Below are 24222 nucleotides of genomic sequence, written 5' to 3' on the forward strand. Positions count from 1 at the left end.
CATCCGGTGAACATGTCAGGGTTCTCTAGCAGCAGGCAGAACAGTTGAAACTGGAGCACTAGCACAACCAGGTGGACTGGGGACAGCCAGGAGGGGGAGAGAGAAAATTAGAGGGTGCATACCTAAATTCAAACAATACACCAGATATGACAGGAGATTTACACCAGATGTAACAGACTGACCCTAGCCCCCCAGCACATAGACTATTGCAACATAGATACTGGAGACTGAGACAGGGGTGGGTCAGGGGACACTATGGTCCTGTCCAACAATACCTCCAGACAGGGCCAACTAGGCAGGATATAACCCCACCCACTTTGCCAAAGCACAGCCCCCACACCGCTAGAGGGATATCAACAGACCACCAACTTACTACCCTGAGACAAGGCTGAGTATAGCCCATGAAGATCTCCTCCGTCGACATGGTTAAACAATATCCCTATACTTTCACCAGTTTTAGCCTTAGCCAGCACCATCTTTAGATTAGCCTTTACGTCGGTAGCCCTGCCCCCTGGTAAACAGTGTATGGATGATTATTTTTTAAAGTCTAATATTGCAGGTAATGGAGTCGCCAATGACTAGGGTTTTCAATTTGTCAGAGCTAATGGTGGGAGGCTTCGGCGGCTCAAAATCAAATCAAATCAAATCAAATTTTATTTGTCACATACACATGGTTAGCAGATGTTAATGCGAGTGTAGCGAAATGCTTGTGCTTCTAGTTCCGACAATGCAGTAATAACAAGTAATCTAACTAACAATTCCAAAACTACTGTCTTGTACACAGTGTAAGGGGATAAAGAATATGTACATAAGGATATATGAATGAGTGATGGTACAGAGCAGCATAGGCAAGATACAGTAGATGGTATCGAGTACAGTATGTACAAATGAGATGAGTATGTAAACAAAGTGGCATAGTTTAAAGTGGCTAGTGATACATGTATTACATAAGGATACAGTCGATGATATAGAGTACAGTATATACGTATGCATATGAGATGAATAATGTAGGGTAAGTAACATTATATAAGGTAGCATTGTTTAAAGTGGCTAGTGATATATTTACATCATTTCCCATCAATTCCCATTATTAAAGTGGCTGGAGTTGAGTCAGTGTCAGTGTGTTGGCAGCAGCCACTCAGTGTTAGTGGTGGCTGTTTAACAGTCTGATGGCCTTGAGATAGAAGCTGTTTTTCAGTCTCTCGGTCCCAGCTTTGATGCACCTGTACTGACCTCGCCTTCTGGATGATAGCGGGGTGAACAGGCAGTGGCTCGGGTGGTTGATGTCCTTGATGATCTTTATGGCCTTCCTGTGACATCGGGTGGTGTAGGTGTCCTGGAGGGCAGGTAGTTTGCCCCCGGTGATGCGTTGTGCAGACCTCACTACCATCTGGAGAGCCTTACGGTTGAGGGCGGTGCAGTTGCCATACCAGGCGGTGATACAGCCTGCCAGGATGCTCTCGATTGTGCATCTGTAGAAGTTTGTGAGTGCTTTTGGTGACAAGCCGAATTTCTTCAGCCTCCTGAGGTTGAAGAGGCGCTGCTGCGCCTTCTTCACGATGCTGTCTGTGTGAGTGGACCAATTCAGTTTGTCTGTGATGTGTATGCCGAGGAACTTAAAACTTGCTACCCTCTCCACTACTGTTCCATCGATGTGGATAGAGGGGTGTTCCCTCTGCTGTTTCCTGAAGTCCACAATAATCTCCTTAGTTTTGTTGACGTTGAGTGTGAGGTTATTTTCCTGACACCACACTCCGAGGGCCCTCACCTCCTCCCTGTAGGCCGTCTCGTCGTTGTTGGTAATCAAGCCTACCACTGTTGTGTCGTCCGCAAACTTGATGATGTAGTTGGAGGCGTGCGTGGCCACGCAGTCGTGGGTGAACAGGGAGTACAGGAGAGGGCTCAGAACGCACCCTTGTGGGGCCCCAGTGTTGTTGCCTACCCTCACCACCTGGGGGCGGCCCGTCAGGAAGTCCAGTACCCAGTTGCACAGTGCGGGGTCGAGACCCAGGGTCTCGAGCTTGATGACGAGCTTGGGGGGTACTATGGTGTTGAATGCCGAGCTGTAGTCGATGAACAGCATTGTGTGCAGTGTGGTTGAGATTGCATCGTCTGTGGACCTATTTGGGCGGTAAGCAAATTGGAGTGGGTCTAGGGTGTCAGGTAGGGTGGAGGTGATATGGTCCTTGACTAGTCTCTCAAAGCACTTCATGATGACGGATGTGAGTGCTACGGGGCGGTAGTCGTTTAGCTCAGTTACCTTAGCTTTCTTGGGAACAGGAACAATGGTGGCCCTCTTGAAGCATGTGGGAACAGCAGACTGGTATAGGGATTGATTGAATATGTCCGTAAACACACCGGCCAGCTGGTCTGCGCATGCTCTGAGGGCGTGGCTGGGGATGCCGTCTGGGCCTGCAGCCTTGCGAGGGTTAACACGTTTAAATGTCTTACTCACCTCGGCTGCAGTGAAGGAGAGACCGCATGTTTTCGTTGCAGGCCGTGTCAGTGGCACTGTATTGTCCTCAAAGCGGGCAAAAAAGTTATTTAGTCTGCCTGGGAGCAAGACATCCTGGTCCGTGACTGGGCTGGATTTCTTCCTGTAGTCCGTGATTGACTGTAGACCCTGCCACATGCCTCTTGTGTCTGAGCCGTTGAATTGAGATTCTACTTTGTCTCTGTACTGGCGCTTAGCTTGTTTGATAGCCTTGCGGAGGGAATAGCTGCACTGTTTGTATTCGGTCATGTTACCAGACACCTTGCCCTGATTAAAAGCAGTGGTTCGCGCTTTCAGTTTCACACGAATGCTGCCATCAATCCACGGTTTCTGGTTAGGGAATGTTTTAATCGTTGCTATGGGAACGACATCTTCAACGCACGTTCTAATGAACTCGCACACCGAATCAGCGTATTCGTCAATGTTGTTATCTGACGCAATACGAAACATCTCCCAGTCCACGTGATGGAAGCAGTCTTGGAGTGTGGAGTCAGCTTGGTCGGACCAGCGTTGGACAGACCTCAGCGTGGGAGCCTCTTGTTTTAGTTTCTGTCTGTAGGCAGGGATCAACAAAATGGAGTCGTGGTCAGCTTTTCCGAAAGGGGGGCGGGGCGGAAGTTAGAGTAACAATGATCCAAGGTCTTTCCACCCCTGGTTGCGCAATCGATATGCTGATAAAATTTAGGGAGTCTTGTTTTCAGATTAGCCTTGTTAAAATCCCCAGCTACAATGAATGCAGCCTCCGGATAAATCGTTTCCAGTTTGCAGAGAGTTAAATAAAGTTCGTTCAGAGCCATCGATGTGTCTGCTTGGGGGGGGATATATACGGCTGTGATTATAATCGAAGAGAATTCTCTTGGTAGATAATGCGGTCTACATTTGATAGTGAGGAATTCTAAATCAGGTGAACAGAAGGATTTGAGTTCCTGTATGTTTCTTTCATCACACCATGTCACGTTGGCCATGAGGCATACGCCCCCGCCCCTCTTCTTACCAGAAAGATGTTTGTTTCTGTCAGCGCGATGCGTGGAGAAACCCGTTGGCTGCACCGCTTCGGATAGAGTCTCTCCAGTGAGCCATGTTTCAGTGAAGCAAAGGACGTTACAGTCTCTGATGTCCCTCTGGAATGCTACCCTTGCTCGGATTTCATCAACCTTGTTGTCAAGAGACTGGACATTGGCAAGAAGAATGCTAGGGAGTGGTGTGCGGTGTTCCCGTCTCCGGAGTCTGACCAGAAGACCGCCTCGTTTCCCTCTCTTTCAGAGTCGTTTTTTTGGGTCGCTGCATAGGATCCACTCCGTTGTCCTGTTTGTAAGGCAGAACACAGGATCCGCGTCGCGAAAAACATATTCTTGGTCGTACTGATGGTGAGTTGACGCTGATCTTATATTCAGTACTTCTTCTCGACTGTATGTAATGAAACCTAAGATGACCTGGGGTACTAATGTAAGAAATAACACGTAAAAAAAAAAAAAAAACTGCATAGTTTCCTAGGAACGCGAAGCGAGGCGGCCATCTCTGTCGGCGCCCATAACGGGTTTTAGGAGACACCTGAGAAGGCTTGTCCTCTGACTCCGACTCGTTGCTTAAACTTCTTATGGTATAGGGGCGTCCCACTTGGCCAAAAACCAGGGAAAATGCAGCGTGGCAAATACAAATAAATTGATATAAAAATCAAACATGTAAGACACTCAATTAAAGCTACACTCGTTGTGAATCCGGCCAACATGTCAGATTTTAAAAAGGCTTTTCGGCGAAAGCATAAGAAGCTATTATCTGATGATAGCACAACAGTAAACAAAGAGGGTAGCATATTTCAACCCTGCAGTCGCTACACAAAACTCAGAAATAAAATATAAAACATGCCTTACCTTTGACGAGCTTCTTTTGTTGGCACTCCAATATATCCCATAAACATCACAATTGGTCCTTTTGTTCGATTAATTCCGTCCATATATATCCAAAATGTCAATTTATTTGGCGCGTTTGATCCAGAAAAAAACAACTTCCAAAATGTGCAACGTCACTACAAAATATTTCAAAAGTTGCCAAAAAACTTTGCCAAAATATTTCAAACTACTGTAGGTATTTTTAAACGTTAATAATCGATCAAATTGAAGACGGGTCTATCTGTTTTCAATAGAGGGCGAGACGAAACTCTCAACAGTGTTACCCAGTTCCTAGTTGGCCCTACTTCTTCATTGCACAAATGAATAACCTCAACCAAATTCCAAAGACTGGTGACATCCAGTGGAAACAGTAGGAACTGAAAACAAGTTCCTAAGAAATATCGTTTGCCAATGAGAGCCCAGTGAACAGACAGAGACCTCAAAAAAAACAAATTCTGAACGGTTAGTCCTCTGGGTTTTGCCTGCTACATAAGTAGCATACAACGACTGAGTATGCAGACAACATTTCTTTCCAGAAGCCTTGAGAAAATTGTCCGGCTGCGGGGACTCTGCGGGGTGATTTATACTACTGTCTGTACTTACTTTTGGCACAGACATTGTTTCATCCTTTCCTACACTTAAATTGCCCTTGCCTAACAATTGCATCTGAAGCTGTGCTTGCACCATGGCTATCCTCACTATAAGCCAATAGTTATCCTGTATATTATGAGTACAGCGACTACGATTAGATTGTGTAACTGGTGTGAAATGGCTAGCTAGTGCGCGCTAATATCCTTTCAATCGGTGATGTGTCACTTACTCTGAGATCTTGAAGTAGTTGTTTCCCTTGCGCTGCAAGGGCCGTGGCTTTTGTTGAGCGATAGGTAACGATGCTTTGAGGGTGTCAGTTGTTGATGTGTGCATTGTGTCCCTGGTTCAAGCCTAGGTAGGGGCGAGGAGAGGGACGGAGCACTATTACATTTGGTGCGTTGGCTGGGAATGTAACAGCATTGCTTCATTCCCTCTCCTCGCCCCTACCTAGGCTGGAACCAGGGACCCTCTGCATACATCAACAACAGTCACCCTCGAAGCATCGAGGAGAGGGATGGAAGCAATGCTGTGAGGCAGTCTGTGTGCAGAGGGCCATGTGAAAAACTTTCCATAACAAAATATAGCTAGCTTCCTTTGCTTGTAGCTTGCCTCTCATCCGACTGGTGTTAGCTAGCTACTAGCGCTGTTGCTGCACAACCCAAGTGCTTTGGTCCGGTTTTAGAACTCTGAGATTTAGCTGAAAAGATGATAGCATTGTCAGAAGTGCTTCAAAAAGGTAGCACATCATTGGTTCTTAATGGACACAAATTATCATGTGAGAGCGATAAGATGTACATTTAATCAAAACTGTTGCCCCTACAAACTTATTCAGTCCGAAAGATGGAAAGTCCAATGGTCACTTTATGGAAGCTGAAGTCTCGTTCTTATCTGGCGCCTAGATATTGAGCTAGGTCACGGCAATTATCATTTTTTTCTAACGACCCTGTTAAAAATCCGGTTCAGGGTAACGGCCGCACAGCTCATGAGCCAAGGCATCAAGTTGATTTGCGAATGTACATCGACATTTCCTCCCAAACAATTCATCTTATTTCCATATAATTTGTTATTCCCTAAACCATTTTTATTCTATTCAGCTTTGTTTCAATTGAGTAACAATGTAAATTTGACATGATGAACAAAGGCAGAAGAATACTGGATATTAAGCTTTGATGCTGTGTGATCCGTTATCCCACAAAATACACTGTCAGAGTCAGGCAGTGTGACTTGAATAGCACCACTGTCACAACCCCCCCATGACCACACTTCAAATTACTCTCATTACATTACTCATTACATCCCATTATATGGTCCCCACCCTCCCACCACCCTCCTGTGTTAAAAGTACAGTCTAAGAGCTGAGAGGCTGCTCCCTGCAGGCCCATAGTGTCTCTCAGGCAGAGTCATGTTGTGTTGATAGAAGCCTATATCTATGCAGAGGGCTGAGAGGACACTTCCTGCAGGCCTGTAGTGTCTCTCAGGCAGAGTCATGTTGTGGGACAGAAGACTGTAGCAGGGCCACTTACAGATGCTCCAGGAAATGAGCCCTGCGAGTCTAACTGACATCACTGAGGACTCATTGACACAATGCCATGGGATACCAAAAGATGCCCAGGGCTCTAATCACATTCACTGTGCTGATTCTGTTTCTCTACATGTGGACCTAATTGTAATCCTGTGACTGGTCCAGATGGCAGCCCTCTGTCCTGGTGGGTGGACCAGGGTGGAGAGAGACGGACCTACTGGGGAGGCTTCCTGCCAGGTGTTCAGCAGTGCTCCTGCAGCCTGGAGGAGAATTGCATGGACATGAACTACTTCTGCAACTGTGATGCTGACACAGACTCATGGTAACTAGGCAAATATGTCTCTCTGTCTACTGTCCTTCAATATGATTTAGCTATAAATTTTCTTGTGCTTGTCCATCTATATTTCTACATTTTAGCAATATTCAGTATATTACCTTGTGTCAGATGGAGATTTTCTGGAAGAGACCAAATGTATCAGCTTAAGTGGGTCATGACAGTGGTGGGAGGGGTTCATCATTGTTTGATTCCTTCCACAGAGAGCATACTCTCCTGTCTGTCTATTGCAGGTCTAATGACACAGGAGTACTTTCTTACAAAGAGCACTTACCAGTGAGTGAGATCGTGATTGGAGACACCAACAGAACTGGCTCTGAGGCGCTCTACAGAATCGGCCCGCTGCGTTGTTATGGCGACAGTAGGTGAACTGTTTTATTTTGTAAAATTTTTATCTTACAGATGGTCCTTTTGAACAACATGCTGAGTAAATATTGACTGTGTTCAAACTTAGAAAATACGTGTATTTCCTGTTTTCTAGAGTCTGTGTGGAATGCAGCGTCCTTCTACCAGGAGTCATCCTACCTGCACTTCCCCACCCTCCAGGCAGAGCTCAGCGCTGACATCTCCTTCTACTTCAAGACCAGCGCTCCCTCAGGAGTCTTCCTGGAGAACGTGGGCCTCAAGGACTTCATCAGAGTGGAGCTCAGCTGTGAGTCTGTGGACCACACACACACACTCACACAAGCATGAGAATGCCACACACAGACACAAAACACACACTCCCACACACACACACACTCATACGCATACATGCACACACACACACATTCCAAACAGACTTGATAATCCAAATTATAAGATGTATAATAAAGTACAATTACAGTCAACTTAGCTACAGCACTATATCATCAACCTGTCAACTTAGTTAGAGCACTATATCATCAACCTGTCAACTTAGATACAGCACTATATCATCAAGCTGTCATCTTAGCTACAGCACTATATCATCAAGCTGTCATCTTAGCTACAGCACTATATCATCAAGCTGTCATTTTAGCTACAGCACTATATCATCAAGCTGTCAACTTAGTTACAGCACTATATCATCAAGGTGTCAACTTAGTTACAGCACTATATCATCAAGCTGTCAACTTAGCTACAGCACTATATCATCAAGCTGTCAACTTAGTTACAGCACTATATCATCAAGCTGTCAACTTAGTTACAGCACTAAATCATCAAGCTGTCAACTTAGCTACAGCACTATATCATCAAGCTGTCAACTTAGTTACAGCACTATATCATCAAGCTGTCAACTTAGTTACAGCACTATATCATCAAGCTGTCAACTTAGCTACAGCACTATATCATCAAGCTGTCAACTTAGCTACAGCACTATATCATCAAGCTGTCATCTTAGCTACAGCACTATATCATCAAGCTGTCAACTTAGTTACAGCACTATATCATCAAGCTGTCAACTTAGTTACAGCACTATATCATCAAGCTGTCAACTTAGCTACAGCACTATATCATCAAGCTGTCAACTTAGTTACAGCACTATATCATCAAGCTGTCAACTTAGCTACAGCACTATATCATCAAGCTGTCAACTTAGCTACAGCACTATATCATCAAGCTGTCATCTTAGCTACAGCACTATATCATCAAGCTGTCAACTTAGCTACAGCACTATATCATCAAGCTGTCAACTTAGTTACAGCACTATATCATCAAGCTGTCAACTTATTTACAGCACTATATCATGAAGCTGTCAACTTAGCTACAGCACTATATCATCAAGCTGTCAACTTAGCTACAGCACTATATCATCAAGCTGTCAACTTAGCTTTGAAAAGAAACTTAATTCCACGAACAACAAGGTAATCAAATAGACATCAGAAAATAAGCCATGTGCCTAGAGAAATAGAGAGAGAGAGACAGCAACACAATTAGACCCAACCAAATCATGAGATAACAAAACGATAATTACTTGACATATTGGAAAGAATTAACAAAGAAACTGAGCAAACTAAAATGCTATTTGGCCCTAAACAGAGAGTACACCGTGGAAGAATACCTGACCACTGTGACTGACCGAAACTTAAGCAAAGCTTTGATTAGTGAGCATAGCCTTGCTATTGAGAAAGGCCGCCGTAGGCAGACCTGGCTCACAAGAGAAGACAGGTTATTTGCACTCTGCCCACAAAATGAGGTGGAAACTGAGCTGCACTTCCTAACCTCCTGCCACGTGTATGACCATATTTCCCTCAGATTACACATATCCACAAAGAATTTGAAAACAAACCCAATTTCTATCAAGTCCCATTTCTATTGGTTGAAATACCACAGTGTGCCATCACAGCAGCAAGATTTGTGACCTGTTGCCACAAGAAAAGGGCAACCAGTGAAGAACAAACATCATTGTAAATACAACCCATATTTATGTTTATTTATTTCCCCTTTTGTACTATTTGCACATAATATGTTATTTGTAATGTCTTTATTCAACCTTTGTGAGTGTAATGTCTACTGTACATTTGTATTGTTTATTTCACTTTTGTTTATCTAGTTCACTTGCTTTGGCAAAGTTAACATATGTTTCCTATGCCAATAAAGACCTTCAATTGAATTGAGAGAGAGAGGGAGAGAGAGAGAGAATGAATGTTTGAAGGATGAGTTCTCTGCGACCTGACTGTCAGCTTGTGTCCCTGTTCTGTTGCCTCAGCTCCGTCCGTGGTGACGTTCTCCTTTGACGTGGGAAACAGGCCGGTGGACCTGGCCGTCAAGTCCCACGTGCCCCTGAATGACAGGCAGTGGCACTATGTGAGGGCAGAGCGCAGCGTGAAGGAGGCCTCGCTGCAGGTGGACCAGCTGCCCCTGCGCTTCTTGGAAGCTCCATCTGAGGGACTCCTCCGCCTCCGGCTCAACAGCCAGCTGTTTGTGGGTAGGACTGGCCTCATAGTCTCAGTTTCAACAGCCAGCTGTTTGTGGGTAGGACTGGCCTCATAGTCTCAGTTTCAACAGCCAGCTGTTTGTGGGTAGGACTGGCCTCATAGTCTCAGTTTCAACAGCTAGCTGTTTGTTGGTAGGACTAGCCTCATAGTCTCAGTTTCAACAGCTAGCTGTTTGTTGGTAGGACTAGCCTCATAGTCTCAGTTTCAACAGCTAGCTGTTTGTGGGTAGGACTGGCCTCATAGTCGCAGTCTCAACAGCCAGCTGTTTGTGGATAGGACTGGCCTCATAGTCTCAGTTTCAACAGCCAGCTGTTTGTGGGTAGGACTGACCTCATAGTCTCATTTTCAACAGCAAGCTGTTTGTGGGTAGGACTGGCCTCATAGTCTCAGTCTCAACAGCCAGCTGTTTGTGGGTAGGGTTAGCCTCATAGTCTCAGTCTCAACAGACAGCTGTTTGTAGGTAGGCCTGGCCTCACAGCCTTAGTTTCAGTTTCAACAGCCAGCTGTTTGTGGGTAGGACTGGCCTGGTCTCATAGCCTTAGTCTCAGTCTCAACAGCCAGCTGTTCAAATCAAATCAAATGTATTTATATAGCCCTTCGTACATCCGCTGTGCTGTACCGAAACCCAGCCTAAAACCCCAAACAGCATGCAATGCAGGTGTAGAAGCACGTTGGCTAGGAAAAACTGCCTAGGAAGGAACCTAGAGAGGAACCAGGCTATGAGTGGTGGCCAGTCCTCTTCTGGCTGTGCCGGGTGGCGATTATAACAGAATATGGCCAAGATGTTCAAATGTTCATAAATTACCAGCATGGTCAAATAATATTAATCACAGTAGTTGGCGAAGTTGCAGCAAGTCAGCACCTCAGGAGTAAATGTCAGTTGGCTTTTCATAGCCGATCATTGAGAGTATCTCTACCATTCCTGCTGTCTCTAGAGAGTTGCAAACAGCAGGTCTGGGACAGGTAGCACGTCCGGTGAACAGGTCAGGATTCCATAGCCGCAGGCAGAACAGTTGAAACTGGAGCAGCAGCACGGCCAGGTGGACTGGGGACAGCAAGGAGTCATCATGCCAGGTGGTCCCGAGGCATGTTCCTAGGGCTCAGGTCCTCCGAGAGAGAGAAAGAAAGAGAGAATTAGAGAGAGCATACAAACAGGACACCGGATAAGACGGGAGAAGTACTCCAGATATAACAAACTGACCCTAGCTCCCCCGACACATAAACTACTGCAGCATAAATACTGGAGGCTGAGACAGGAGGGGTCAGGAGACACTGTGGCCCCATCCAATGATACCCCCGGACAGGGCCAAACAGGAAGGATATAACCCCAACCACTTTGCCAAAGCACAGCCCCCACACCACTAGTGGGATATCTTCAACCACCAACTTACCATCCTGAGACAAGGCCGAGTATAGCCCACAAAGATCTCCGCCACAACCCAAGGGGGGGCACCAACCCAGACAGGAAGATCACGTCAGTGACTCAACCCACTCAAGTGACGCACCCCTCCTAGGGACGGCATGAAAGAGCACCAGTAAGCCAGTGACTCAGCCCCTGTAATAGGGTTAGAGGCAGAGAATCCCAGTGGAGAGAGGGAACCGGCCAGGCAGAGACAGCAAGGGCGGTTCGTTGCTCCAGAGCCTTTCCGTTCACCTTCACACTCCTGGGCCAGACTACACTCAATCATATGACCCACTGAAGAGATGAGTCTTCATTAAAGACTTAAAGGTTGAGACTGAGTTTGCGTCTCTGACATGGGTAGGCAGACCGTTCCATAAAAATGGAGCTCTATAGGAGAAAGCCCTGCCTCCAGCTGTTTGCTTAGGAATTATAGGGACAATTAGGAGGCCTGCGTCTTGTGACCGTGGCGTACGTGTAGGTATGTACGGCAGGACCAAATCAGAAAGATAGGTAGGAGCAAGCCCATGTAACGTTTTGTAGGTTAGCAGTAAAACCTTGAAATCAGCCCTTGCCTTAACAGGAAGCCAGTTTAGGGAGGCTAGCACTGGAGTAATATGATCAACATTTTTGGTTCTAGTCAAGATTCTAGCAGCCGTATTTAGCACTAACTAAAGTTTATTTACTGCTTTATCCGGGTCGCCGGAAAGTAGAGCATTGCAGTAGTCTAACCTAGAAGTAACAAAAGCATGGATACATTTTTTCTGCATCATTTTTGGACAGAAAGTTTCTGATTTTTGCAATGTTACGTAGATGGAAAAAAGCTGCCCTTCAAACATTCTTTGTGGGTAGGACTGGCCTGGTCTCATAGCCTTGGTCTCACGCTCAACAGCCAACTGTTTGTGGGTAGGACTGCCTTTCTCATAGCCTTAGTTTCAGTCTCAATAGCCAGCTGTTTGCGGGTATGGCTGGCCTTAGTAATATAATATAACCCCTCTTAGGAAATAATTTATTTCAATACGCAGACTTTAACAGTGGCCTTTCCCCTGACAAGTTCCACCAGAGATATACTATTGTCTCGGTACATTTGCTATTTTAGGATTTATGATAGCCTCAAATAGACAATAGGTCACAGTATGAATGATCATATTCATTATGATTATTTCACAGTCACTTTCTGCTTATACCAAGGCATTACACACATGAATGGGTTTCCTATAAGACATTACCTATAAGCTTTCCCTGAGATTAAACCTTTGGTTGGCCATAAATCTTGATTTGTCTTTCAGGCGCTTTACTGTTTCTTCTGCTTATAATGTTTGCAAAGGTCTGCCCAACACTTCATCCTAATAGCTATTCTTCCATATTTTCATATAGTTAGTCTTAATGAGCTCCAGAGTTGTCTTACATACTTAAATCAAGGGTTGCAGTAAAGCAGTGGGCTTCTTTAGCCTCCCGGTGAGTTATTATGTATCACAACTAGACTACAAATGTGTTATAACATTGTTATAGGCATTATGAACTAGTTATAACCTGTGGTTCCTCCAGGGGGAACAGCAGCTAGTACTCAGTAGAATGTGATGCGTTATATACTAATTGTGTTATAACACTGTAATAAACATATGAACTAGTTATAACCTGTCGTCCCTCCTCCAGGGGGAACGGCGGCTAGGCAGAGGGGCTTCTTGGGTTGCATCAGAACTCTGACTATAAACGGTGTGACCTTTAACCTGGAGGAGCGGGCTAAGATGACCCCGGGGGTGAGCGCTGGCTGCCCCGGCCACTGCAGTGGCTCCAGCAGTCTCTGCCACAACAGCGGGAGGTGCATTGAGAAGAACAGCGGCTACGTCTGTGACTGCTCTCAGTCTGCCTATGGGGGGCCATCCTGCAAGGAAGGTGTGTGATGATATGCCCCCCAAGAACTAGATGTAAATGGGTTCACTCATGATATTGTTGTTTGATGAATTATTGAATGGAAAAAACACTTGACACAATGATTAAGACATAAGAAAAGGCTTACATTTCCAAATGAAGATGAATCATGTATCTAAGGTCCTCGTCATACTTCATGTATTATACAGTAGAATGATGACATTCATATGCAACCGGTACTGTATAGCTCTCCACTCCCCTGCCGAAAAGTGTTGGGTCTTTTTTTTTTTCCTTGCCAGGTTTTGAGCCCTCCACAATCTAGAACAAAAAGTGCAACTCTTGAGCAAAAAGATTTGTGTATCCACTGCCGCATGTGCGGGATTCTTGAATATGGTTCTTAGCTTCTTTTTCTCTGAACTACTGGATATACTTGTACCTGAGCCACTTGCATGTTAAGGAAATTCTTACCTTCAATCATTCTTAAGAAAAAAAGCCATATTGACCAATCTTAACCCTTTTCTGTAGATGCTCCTTTATTTCCAGCATCTGCTCTTGTGTGGGTAGAGAGCCTTCAATTCTTTATTCTCTTTCCACTAAGTCATGATGACTTATTATGAAACTTAGTTATAAAAAATCTCGCTGAGATCGTGCTTAGACTGCTATATAATTATGCAATATATATATTTCCCATTAATTAATTTTGAGGAGAACGGGAGAAGAGAAAATAACAGAATGCTTTGAGGGGTATTCACTTTGCTCTTGAAGTGGAGGTGTTGAGATCAGTGGCTTTCAGAGTGTAGATTGTGCTCCATTATCATGGAGCAGACACGTCTTTGACAAAGGGTGGTCTGTTTCTTATAGGATGTACATTTTGTTCTATTTTGTCCAATGAAATTGACAGAACGTGCATTCATCAAGAATGTTTTTTAAAATCTTTCTTCTGACTGTTGCTTTGGTTTAGCTAGAAAACAGCTACAATTTGATGGACATTATTTGCTCTCAACAATTTATCTTTTGAATTCAGTGTATTGCAGTATGTCTGTCCAAATGATCCATCCTCTCTCCCTGTCCCTACAGAGGTGTCTGTGTCATTTAACAGAGAGTCGTCGGTGACCTACACCTTCCAGGAGCCTTTCTCTGTGATGCAGAATAGGAGCTTCCAGGCCTCCAGTGTCTACAGAGGGAACAGCAGGGCCAGAGAGAACATGGCTTTCATCTTCATGACCACACAGAGCCCTGCCATGCTGCTCACTGTCAGCACCTTCAGCCAGCAGTACATAGCAGTCATCCTGGCACGCAACGGTAGGGACACCTCTACTACTCATTTGTCAGTATTACAAATAATTTAATAATTTCTGAGGTGTACATTTACACCTCATTGCATTTGGTAATATGAGTGAAATTCAATATGCTTCAAACATATTTCCAGATTTGTATTTGGACTCTGACGGGAAGAAGTTGGGACTCCACCAAGGCTTTAGTGAAGGGTGTTATAATGACTCCATTAGCTGGCAGAGGGCAACTCTAAAATCAGAATGTAATCTCATTATATGGAAGAGAGTGCTAACTATTGCGTACTATTTACTCCAGCTGAGTGTTCTCTCCCATTGTACTGCACAGCAAAGAGCTGAAAAAAACACTTTGCCTTGCACACCTTTCAACACAAAGAATGCAATTCGTTTCATAGAAAGATGGATTTATAATCCCTTGACAAGTATGGAACAAGTAATGTGTCATGTTTAGAATATTTCCATCCATCACATAACAGACAGGAATGAAAAAAAAACGAATTTAACCTTGACAGATCCAAGTTCAATGGCGCGTCTAAGCCTATTCTGCCGCATCCATAACGAAGCCTTGATCACGCACCTTAACCTCTAATCTGACAGCTTTCCAAGTTGTACAGAAAGCCCATCAGCATCGTGTTGAGTGACGCCCTGTGTTTCTTTAAGTCTTTGCTCTTTTGTTCAATCAGAACGCGTGGATGAATCACACCTTTGTAAATATGGGAGGATCAGGAGGACACTTCATCCACAGTAATCTCAGGCACCTGGGCACTGTCAGGGGGTTCTCAAACACAACATAAATCCCTTCACCAACCGTGCTGGAATTGTAATATTGACCCAACTTCACTTGATAATGGAAAGCTCTCTGCCTCTCTGATCTAGTGTGGTATGTGTGTGGGAGGAACATTTGGTGCATATTGACATATTCAACACAGGGCAAAGAGTTTAGGCTGCTCCAGGATACATATTTATGTCTAAAGAGGTAACTGTGGGGGCTTCAATAGAGAAGTCTATTTATAAATAAACTGCCAACACTCTTCATTGTATTTCAGTCAAAATGCTATTTTTGTTAATAAGCTTATCTTAATTCCAAACTCATTTCTATTGATTGATATGAATTTAATATAAGGGTTTGTAGGTGAAGGTGAGGTGAGCCACATCATGAGATAAGTTTAGCTATTTAAATGTTATTCTCAAGCCTCCAGCTTGGGACAATCTCATCGGCACAGCTCATTGATAATGGCTGTATTCAAAGAACAAGGCAATAGTGTTTACAAATCACCATGAGGGCAATTGTTTCAATTATTTCAAAATATGATTTCATGTTGGCGCATACTTTAGCCCAAATGGTAACTGGAGATATTTGAACAGTCCTCACATTGACTTCAATGCGTGACTTTAACAAGTCCAATAGTCAACAACTTAATGTAGGTTTAAGATCTTTCAGTGCATAGTTTTCACCCAGTTTGTGTTGTGGTCTATAGGGAGTCTACAGATCTGGTACCATCTCCATGTGGACAGGAGGCCAGATGTGTTCAGTCCCAGACCCTCCAGCCTGGCAGACGGACGCCTCCACCGTATCAGAATCCACCGTGAGGGAAAAGACGTCTACCTACAGGTGAGCAATGGATACATTTACAAAAGGTGTAGATCCTGTGCATTTTAATTCCATCACTACATATAGGCATGTCAATCCTCATTAATAACCCCCATAAATATTTGTCTAGTGGAGTATTTGCATATGATCTCAGTGATCCTTGTCCCAGAGTATGTGTTAGAGCAGGGGTACTCGATTATTACCCTTTGAGGTCTGTATCCTGCTGGTTTTCTGTTCTATCAGATAATTAATTGTACCCACCTTGTGTTCCCGGTCTAAACCAGTCCCTGATTAGCAACAATGAAAAAAACGCAGTGGAACTAGCTTCGAGGTCCAGAGTTTGAGGGTATAAGAGATACAATACAGCAAAATACTGATCCTCGTTTATTTAAGAGGAGACATTTTAAAAAGTTTTCTCCTAAAGGGTTTTTAAATGACATGTTCTGCTCTGATTTAGCCACTATCTCCTGTATTCCTGACCCTGAAAAATATATCCTCCATATGTATTGCTTTGGCAGATAAACACACCCCTTTAAAAAAATTCAAAAGTCAAAGAGTCAAAGAAAGATCCAACCCTTGGTTTTCTTCGGCGCTCTCTGAGCTCATTCAAATGAGATAATCAGGCCTGGGCCAAAGCAAGGAAAACTGAATCTGTAGTAAACTCGCAATCTTTCAGGCAATTGAGAAACAAATGTACTATCTTGATGAAGAAAGCTAAATCAAGCCACCTTTTTTAGCTCTATCTCTGACTCTGCTGGGGATCCTTCTAAATTTTTGAAAACAGTAAATGCACTGAAGCATATAAATTAATCTTCTTCCCTGCCTAAGCAAGTTCTATCTGACTCTGGCATCATAACAGAAAAGAATGGGATAAATTATGTTTTTAGTCATAATTTTATCTCGGCAGGCTTTTTATTTGAGAGAAACTGTGGTTTAATTGACCCTGGACAGTCAATTGACTGCTCTTCCATCTGCCAGCCTCTAGCTGACTGGGTGGTTAAATCATCAACTTCTAGTGAATCTTTGTTTTCATTTCAACAATTTACTTTTGGTGAATTATTAACTGGGGCTGACATGCCTGATTGCTCCGTCATTAACCCATATGATTTACCTGACAATTATATCTAGTACTATCTCCAAGGCTTAGAAGACGGACCATGTACTCCCCCTTCAGAAAGGTGACCTTTGTGACCTAATTCATTATTGCCCTATTTCTAAACTTAGCTAAAATATTATAGTCCTTGATTAACTCTCAGCTAAGATTTTACTTATCTTTGAAATACATTTCAATTGTACATCAGTCGGGTTTTAGACCAGGTCATAGCACTATCTCTATGCATCCCTAGTTATAAATGATGTGGTTGACTTTATGGATAAAAGGCAACATTGTGCTGCCCTTCTTCATGAACCTGTCAAATGCTTTCGATACTGTTGATCACTCACTACTAATTCACAAGCTTTCCTCAATTGGCTTAGACCAGGCTGCATGTAAATTGTCTAAAAATTACTTGACAAATAGAACTCATTGTGTATCTACTGATACAAATTGTATTTTATAATGCATATTGATGAGTTAGGAAGCTGAGAATTAAATTGGGCTTCTATGGAAATAGGTCCTGCCTCTCGTTAAATAGTAGAAAGCAGATTATTCAGTCAACATGGCGACATCATCTATGGCGACGTTATCTGCCACTTCATTAAAGTATTGAGAAGCCGTTTATCATAGCGCTCTGCGCTTTATTATGGGCAACAGTTTTAGTACTCATCACTGCATTCTCTACCAGAAAGTTGGTTGGCCCTCTTTGATATCACGTAGGTTGATACATTGCTATGTTTTCATTTATAAATCTCTTTTACAAAAACTGTACCTACTGTAACATATTTAATCAACTTTAGACATACAAGTTACCACACCCGGTCTCAGGGATGGTTAACTCTGGATATTCCTTTGGTCTCTACTGAGACAGGTAAATCCAGCTTTTAGGTTTTTTTGCAGCTTATTTGTGGAACAATCTTTAAAATGTTCTGCTGCCTCTAGGTCAACTCAGAAAGCTGATTGAGGAGGACCTTATTACTGATGAAGGTGTTTGTTCTGCTGCCTCTAGGTCAATTCAGAAAGCTGATTGAGGACCTTATTACTGATGAAAGTGTTTGTTCTGCTGCCTCTAGGTCAACTCAGAAAGCTGATTGAGGACCTTATTACTGAAGCAAGTGTTAGTTCTGCTGCCTCTAGGTCCATTCAGAAAGCTGATTGAGGACCTTATTACTGAAGAAAGTGTTAGTTCTGCTGCCTCTAGGTCCATTCAGAAAGCTGATTGAGGACCTTATTACTGAAGAAAGAGTTAGTTCTGCTGCCTCTAGGTCCATTCAGAAAGCTGATTGAGGACCTTATTACTGATCAATGTGTTTGTTCTTTATGACCGTGTTTTTCTTTCTGCTTGCATTTTTGTATTTACATTTTGATGTGTGTATTTTCTGTCATCTATGTCATTTAGGGCTCATCTGTAAAATAGACTTGGTCTCAGTATGACTCCTTGATAAATAAAGTTTAAATAAAAACATTTAACAAATGTATACCCCTATGAGAGTGCATTGGTACTACAGTAAACGGCAGCCATTTAAATGAAAGAATACTCAATCCATAATGTATTGAAATGTAAAATGGATTTGTAATTCCTGTAATCCTCCTTATTATTTGATTATCTTTCACTTTCCCACCAGATCGACCAGGACATCCACAGGAAGTACACCCTGTCATCTGATGCAGAGTTGATCTTAATCAGATCCTTGACTTTGGGCATAGTCGTCGGTAAGCCTTCCAATTAAATTCTACTGCCATGCAAGGAGCTATTTTGAATAATGGAAGGTGGAGGACCATTTAGTGGAACCATACTATGATACTGAAGAAGTTTAAGTTTTTCACATGTTCTGTTTTTGACTTAATGTTCAAATGCTCATAACAATTTCCCAAAATGTTCATACCCCGTCTCAGAACAGCTTTTGTAATCACAGATTTAAAGATTTTGACCATCATTGCTGAAGGATGATTATTTTTTATATCCCTCACTGCTGTTGCCATAGAAACATGTATATTTAATTCCGGAGGGAAATAATGGTGAACCTAATAAAGGCTGAATAAAGATTAATTGATGGGACCTAAAATGGTGCTGTTTGAAAACACAGAAATGTCTTAAACAATAACCTGGACAGAAAGCAAACTCTCTCACCTCCTCTCCCTCCCTTTCCCGCTCTAATGAAGATCTATTAAAAATGCTCTTCATACATATCTTCCCCAATGACTCATTTGTACATCATGAAGTATGTTTTGTAGTTTTTAGTGGGAGACTGCTGCTATAATGCTTCAATGTTAATTCTGTATAACAGGAGGTGAAAATTTTGATGAGGAAGTGATGCAGGCAGGATCTAAGGGCTTCATTGGCTGCCTGTCGTCCGTCCAGTTCAATCACATGGCTCCACTGAAGGCAGCGCTACTGAACCGTGGCAGCTCATTGGTCAGTGTACGGGGTCACCTGGTGGAGTCTAACTGTGGGGCTCCGGCTGACTCAACAACCTCACACCCACTCTCAGGTAAGTGCTGCTGTTGTAAAACACAGTCTCCACTCAGCTAACTGGATAAAACAAGTAAATGAGTTCCTTTACTCTGCCACAGCTATTCAGCTTTCACAGCGGAAGCCATTTGGAGCTGTGTGGAATCGATTGTGGATGTTCCCAGTCTCGCCTCCTGCTTAAAGCATCATTATTACATTTCAGATGAATCACGAATGAGTCGACAATGAGCTGAAGCCTGCCAGCCTGATGGAACTTTTGTTTTTCATTGTTTACGCAGTTAAACAAATAAGTTATCTTCTGCCACATACACCCTGTTGAGGAACATCCATTTTGCTGCACAGCTCGTTCACTCATTACTGAAAGATAATGAATGGGCCTTTCTTCCCTGCCAGATCAAGCTGCGAAAACAAACAAAGATAATATCAGCCTGCATGACTCGGCAGTCATAGGAGGTTTGTTTCTCTATTTTATCTTAATTTATTGTTTCGGTGTTAATATGAAACTAGTCCCAGATGTCACTTTGTTTCTTTGTCTTTCTTCCTCTCTCTCTCTTCCTCTCTCTCTCTTCCTCTCTCTCTCACTCTCTTACCTCACAATGGCTGTCCCTCTGAAGTTTTTTGTGAATTGGGTTCCTCATTGTTAAATCTGCAATATGTAACTTTTTGGGCGACCCAACCAAATTCACACAGAAATGTGTGTTTATAGATCTGTCATTCTCATTGAAAGCAAGTCTAAGAGGTGGTAGATATGTTCTATGTGCACTATTTCTATGCTTCCCATTCTTTCGTTACGTTTTTGCATCTATTACTTCCAGTTTTGTACACCAGCTTCAAACAGCTGAAAATACAATTATTTTTGGTTATGGAAAATATGTTTCACAGCAGTGTAGATGGTACAATGATGATACACTATAATTGCATGTTTTGTCACATATACAGTTCAAAAGTGCTGGACACACAACTAGCTATATACATGTAGAAACATAGGGGGGAATAAACAGTGCAATGGGACTATTAAGCGAACTATTCAAATTTTAGCAACCAGGTAATGGCGCAGCGATTTCTGCACAGTGCATTTTTAAGTCCAGGATAACTTATTTCTAATAAATTGAGACATACCATGATATGAGTCATGACCCCAGCCCCCCTCAGATGTTATAACTAAAATGGCTGCCCTTGCTCCCCCACAGGTGTGGTGTCAGCAGTAATCTTCATCACTCTGTGTGTAGTGGTGGTGATGACCCGTTTCCTGTACCAGCACCGGCAGGCCCAGAGAGACGCCAGCATCAAGGAGAAGGAGCACCAAACCAACCTGGAAATAGCCTGCCGGAGAGAAGCAGCCTACCAGGCAGAACCAGCCTACCGGACAGAGTGCCACCTCCATGACAGTCATAGCTCCACCCTCAGGGACAACAGGGAGTACTATATCTGACCACAGTGTCCAGCCAAGCCTTCTAGCCATCGCCGCTTACCTCTCTTCTGTTTTGTCTAGCTGTCTGCACAGGAGGAGGCAGCCTTTTTCCTCCCTCCTCTGGGGTAGAAATTAAGAATTCCTTCTCCTTTAGGGAACTGTGGGAATATCCTGATGGGGAATTTCTTCCCGTTTCTGTGTAGATACTCCGTAGGACGGGACTTGTAGCTGCAAATATGTTGACCGGCCGGTTCACAAATGGTGGTGATGGGACAGGAAAACAGTGCCATAAGAGATTGAAGCATATGGATATAGTCCAATGGATTTATCCAATGACAGAAATACAAAGAGTCTGGAAAGATTAGAATATTCAATGTTATGGTAAAAGTGGGCAATGTTATGGAAGAGTGGTCAATGTTATGGGAAGAGTGGTCAATGTTATGGTAAAAGTGGGCAATGTTATGGAAGAGTGGTCAATGTTATGGGAAGAGTGGTCAATGTTATGGTAAAAGTGGGCCATGTTATGGAAGAGTGAGCAATGTTATGGAAGATTGAGCAATGTTATGGGAAGAGTGGTCAATGTTATGGGAAGAGTGGTCAATGTTATGGAAGAGTGGTCAATGTTATGGTAAAAGTGGGCCATGTTATGGAAGAGTGAGCAATGTTATGGTAAAAGTGGGCAATGTTATGGGAAGAGTGGGCAATGTTATGGTAAAAGTGGGCCATGTTATGGAAGAGTGAGCAATGTTATGGTAAAAGTGGGCCATGTTATGGAAGAGTGAGCAATGTTATGGTAAAAGTGGGCCATGTTATGGAAGAGTGAGCAATGTTATGGTAAAAGTGGGCCATGTTATGGAAGAGTGAGCAATGTTATGGTAAAAGTGGGCAATGTTATGGGAAGAGTGGGCAATGTTATGGAAACAGTGGGCAATGTAATGGGAAAAAGCCACAATGGTGTAGATGGCCAAGATTAAACTTTCCCACTGTCGTGTGGGGAAGAAATCTCCCGACGCACAGAAACTACACACAGATGCACTTACTCCATTTCAAATACTTACGAAAAGGACGAGAAGTTCAACAGCTTTCACATCTGTGCCATTGATGTAATACAGAGGGTCAATACAGAGTGGGTTGCCTTCAGAGGGCAGGGAGACTATTCAGCCACCATTTTGATGGTAATTACAGTACTGCGGTGCAGTGCTCTGGGAATGGTTGAAAAGGCTCAATGCAAAGGCCTTCTTAGATAGCATAATATTAAATAACACATTGGAGTAAGATAAGTATTGTTTTACTGATCTTGATAATGCAGTGATTAATTAAGATTAAATACAAAAAATGATATATTTAAATTTCATTAAATCCCTAAATAAAGCCATTTAAAAATTACATCAATACAAGAGACAGGTGCCTGGACCGGTTTCCTACATTTTTCATTGGAAAGTTCAATTGAAAATCATTGTTCTTTCTGCCCAATGTTCTTGAGGTTTCTATGCCGTAGGCTAGGATGCTTTGTATTGCTGCAAGGAAGAGAATGTAAAAAGAACCCAGCTGACTGGAACATCTGCTAGCTGTCCCCTAGCAAGAGAACCAACCCATCACATCCCACTCAAGTGGCTGCCGGCCAAGGGTTAGAAGAGTCTTCAAAGAGCTGCCATATACAAAGCTTTAGTTGTTCCTCATCTTCTCATAAGCTCTTTGTCTTTTTTTTGTACTTTTCATTGTTTCGTTTGGATTGTTTCCTCAAGCAGCCATTTGTTCTGGCACACCTTTGATCCTGGTCATGCATTGGTGACCATTTTATATCTTATTTCTTATTTGAAGTTTGTAATTCATTGCTTTTGTACTGATTGTCAACAGTATCCCTATGTTAGATCTACATTATAAGGTGATTAGTGTTTACTGGTATTGGATGATGGATGTGGATGCTCAGCTTAGTTTTATTTTCCACCTAAAATGAAGAGGGAAAGTATCATCAGTGCACAATAACCCGGTTTGACAGTTTAGAAACAATAATAACAGAGAATGAAAATTCATACGTAAAACTCTTTCATGAGCAACAATTCATATACACACCGTCACAAAATAAAAAGATTGGCTGAGGTATTGCCTGAAAACATTTTTCTTTCAAATTAAAGTGTCCTTGAAAGCAAGTTATAATTAACCTCTGAGACTCCTATTTGTACTTGTTGATATTGTGATTACTTTGAGGGCCATTTTTTTATGGCTATAATTGTACAGGTATATTATGAATATATGTTTAATAAAACCAAACATTCTTTTTGAAAAATAATTCATATTTTCCAGATGTTTCGTGCTACTATCGTGCTCTATCACAACCATTCTCTTTCTTCCGTTCACACACATTTTTGGGGCTTTGAATACGGTATGTGTGTTTGCATTTGTTGGTACATGTGTGTATAAGCATGTACAGACCAAGGATGGGTGGTGCTGTGTATTCTGATGAAGTAGAAACATTCATTACGTGGTGTGAAACTACGTCCCGTCTTCCTCCAAACGTTGTTATGGTAAATAGGGTATAAAATGGAATCTGACCTAATTCAATCACAAAGCCAGAACATTAAATTGCTTCGATGTCAGAACTGTAGTTGTGGAACATTTTATTGTGTCTCTTTTTTTTTGTGACCACATTTATATATTTTTCTGTGATTTCTTTGTTGCGTGTGTGGGGGGGTTAAAGGGACAACCGACACATAATTTGCTACTCAGTTAATATCGTATTTACCTGTAGGCTGCCACTCCAAAAGAAAATAAAACATTTAGAAAAAAAGGACAGTATTGATCATTATGATTGTATTAAAGAGTTTACATTTAGTATGTAAAGGAAAATAAACTAAAATAAGAGAGCCAACCTCCCAACCCCAACCATCCATCCTTCCAACCCCACCCAACCTCCCAACCCCAACCATCCACCTAACCACCCATCCACCTAACCACCCATCCACCCAACCCCAACCATCCAACCTCCCAACCCCACCCAACCATCCTCCCAACCCCACCCATCCACCCATCCTCCCAACCCCACCCATCCACCCAACCTCCCAACCCCAACCATCCATCCACCCAACCTCCCAACCCCACCCAACCTCCCAACCCCAACCATACATCCATCCATCCAACCCCATCCAACCTCCCAACCCCAACCATCCATCCATCCATCCAACCCCACCCATCCACCTAACCCCACCCATCCATCCATCCATCCATCCAACCCCACCCATCCATCCATCCATCCACCTAACCCCACCCATCCATCCATCCATCCAACCCCACCCATCCACCCAACCCCACCCATCCACCCAACCCCACCCATCCACCCAACCCCACCCATCCATCCATC

General features: G+C 43.1%; 1 protein-coding gene across 1 annotated transcript in view; it reads left to right on the top strand.

The window, feature by feature from the left end:
* Positions 1-23093, top strand: part of LOC139380931 (contactin-associated protein-like 5) — a 131699-nt gene extending 108606 nt beyond the window's left edge. Inside the window, exons 14-24 of the mRNA XM_071124100.1 lie at positions 6662-6818; positions 7064-7191; positions 7312-7482; positions 9502-9720; positions 12786-13025; positions 14079-14303; positions 15772-15905; positions 18606-18693; positions 19269-19472; positions 19847-19906; positions 20644-23093. Of these exons, the coding sequence (XP_070980201.1) occupies positions 6662-6818; positions 7064-7191; positions 7312-7482; positions 9502-9720; positions 12786-13025; positions 14079-14303; positions 15772-15905; positions 18606-18693; positions 19269-19472; positions 19847-19906; positions 20644-20885 (1868 nt within the window). The 3' untranslated portion in view covers positions 20886-23093. The remainder of the gene's footprint in view (positions 1-6661; positions 6819-7063; positions 7192-7311; positions 7483-9501; positions 9721-12785; positions 13026-14078; positions 14304-15771; positions 15906-18605; positions 18694-19268; positions 19473-19846; positions 19907-20643) is intronic.
* Positions 23094-24222: the final 1129 nt, after the last annotated feature.

Source organism: Oncorhynchus clarkii, chromosome 22 (genome assembly GCF_045791955.1).
Source record: "Oncorhynchus clarkii lewisi isolate Uvic-CL-2024 chromosome 22, UVic_Ocla_1.0, whole genome shotgun sequence".
In the NCBI taxonomy this organism is placed as follows: domain Eukaryota; kingdom Metazoa; phylum Chordata; class Actinopteri; order Salmoniformes; family Salmonidae; genus Oncorhynchus; species Oncorhynchus clarkii.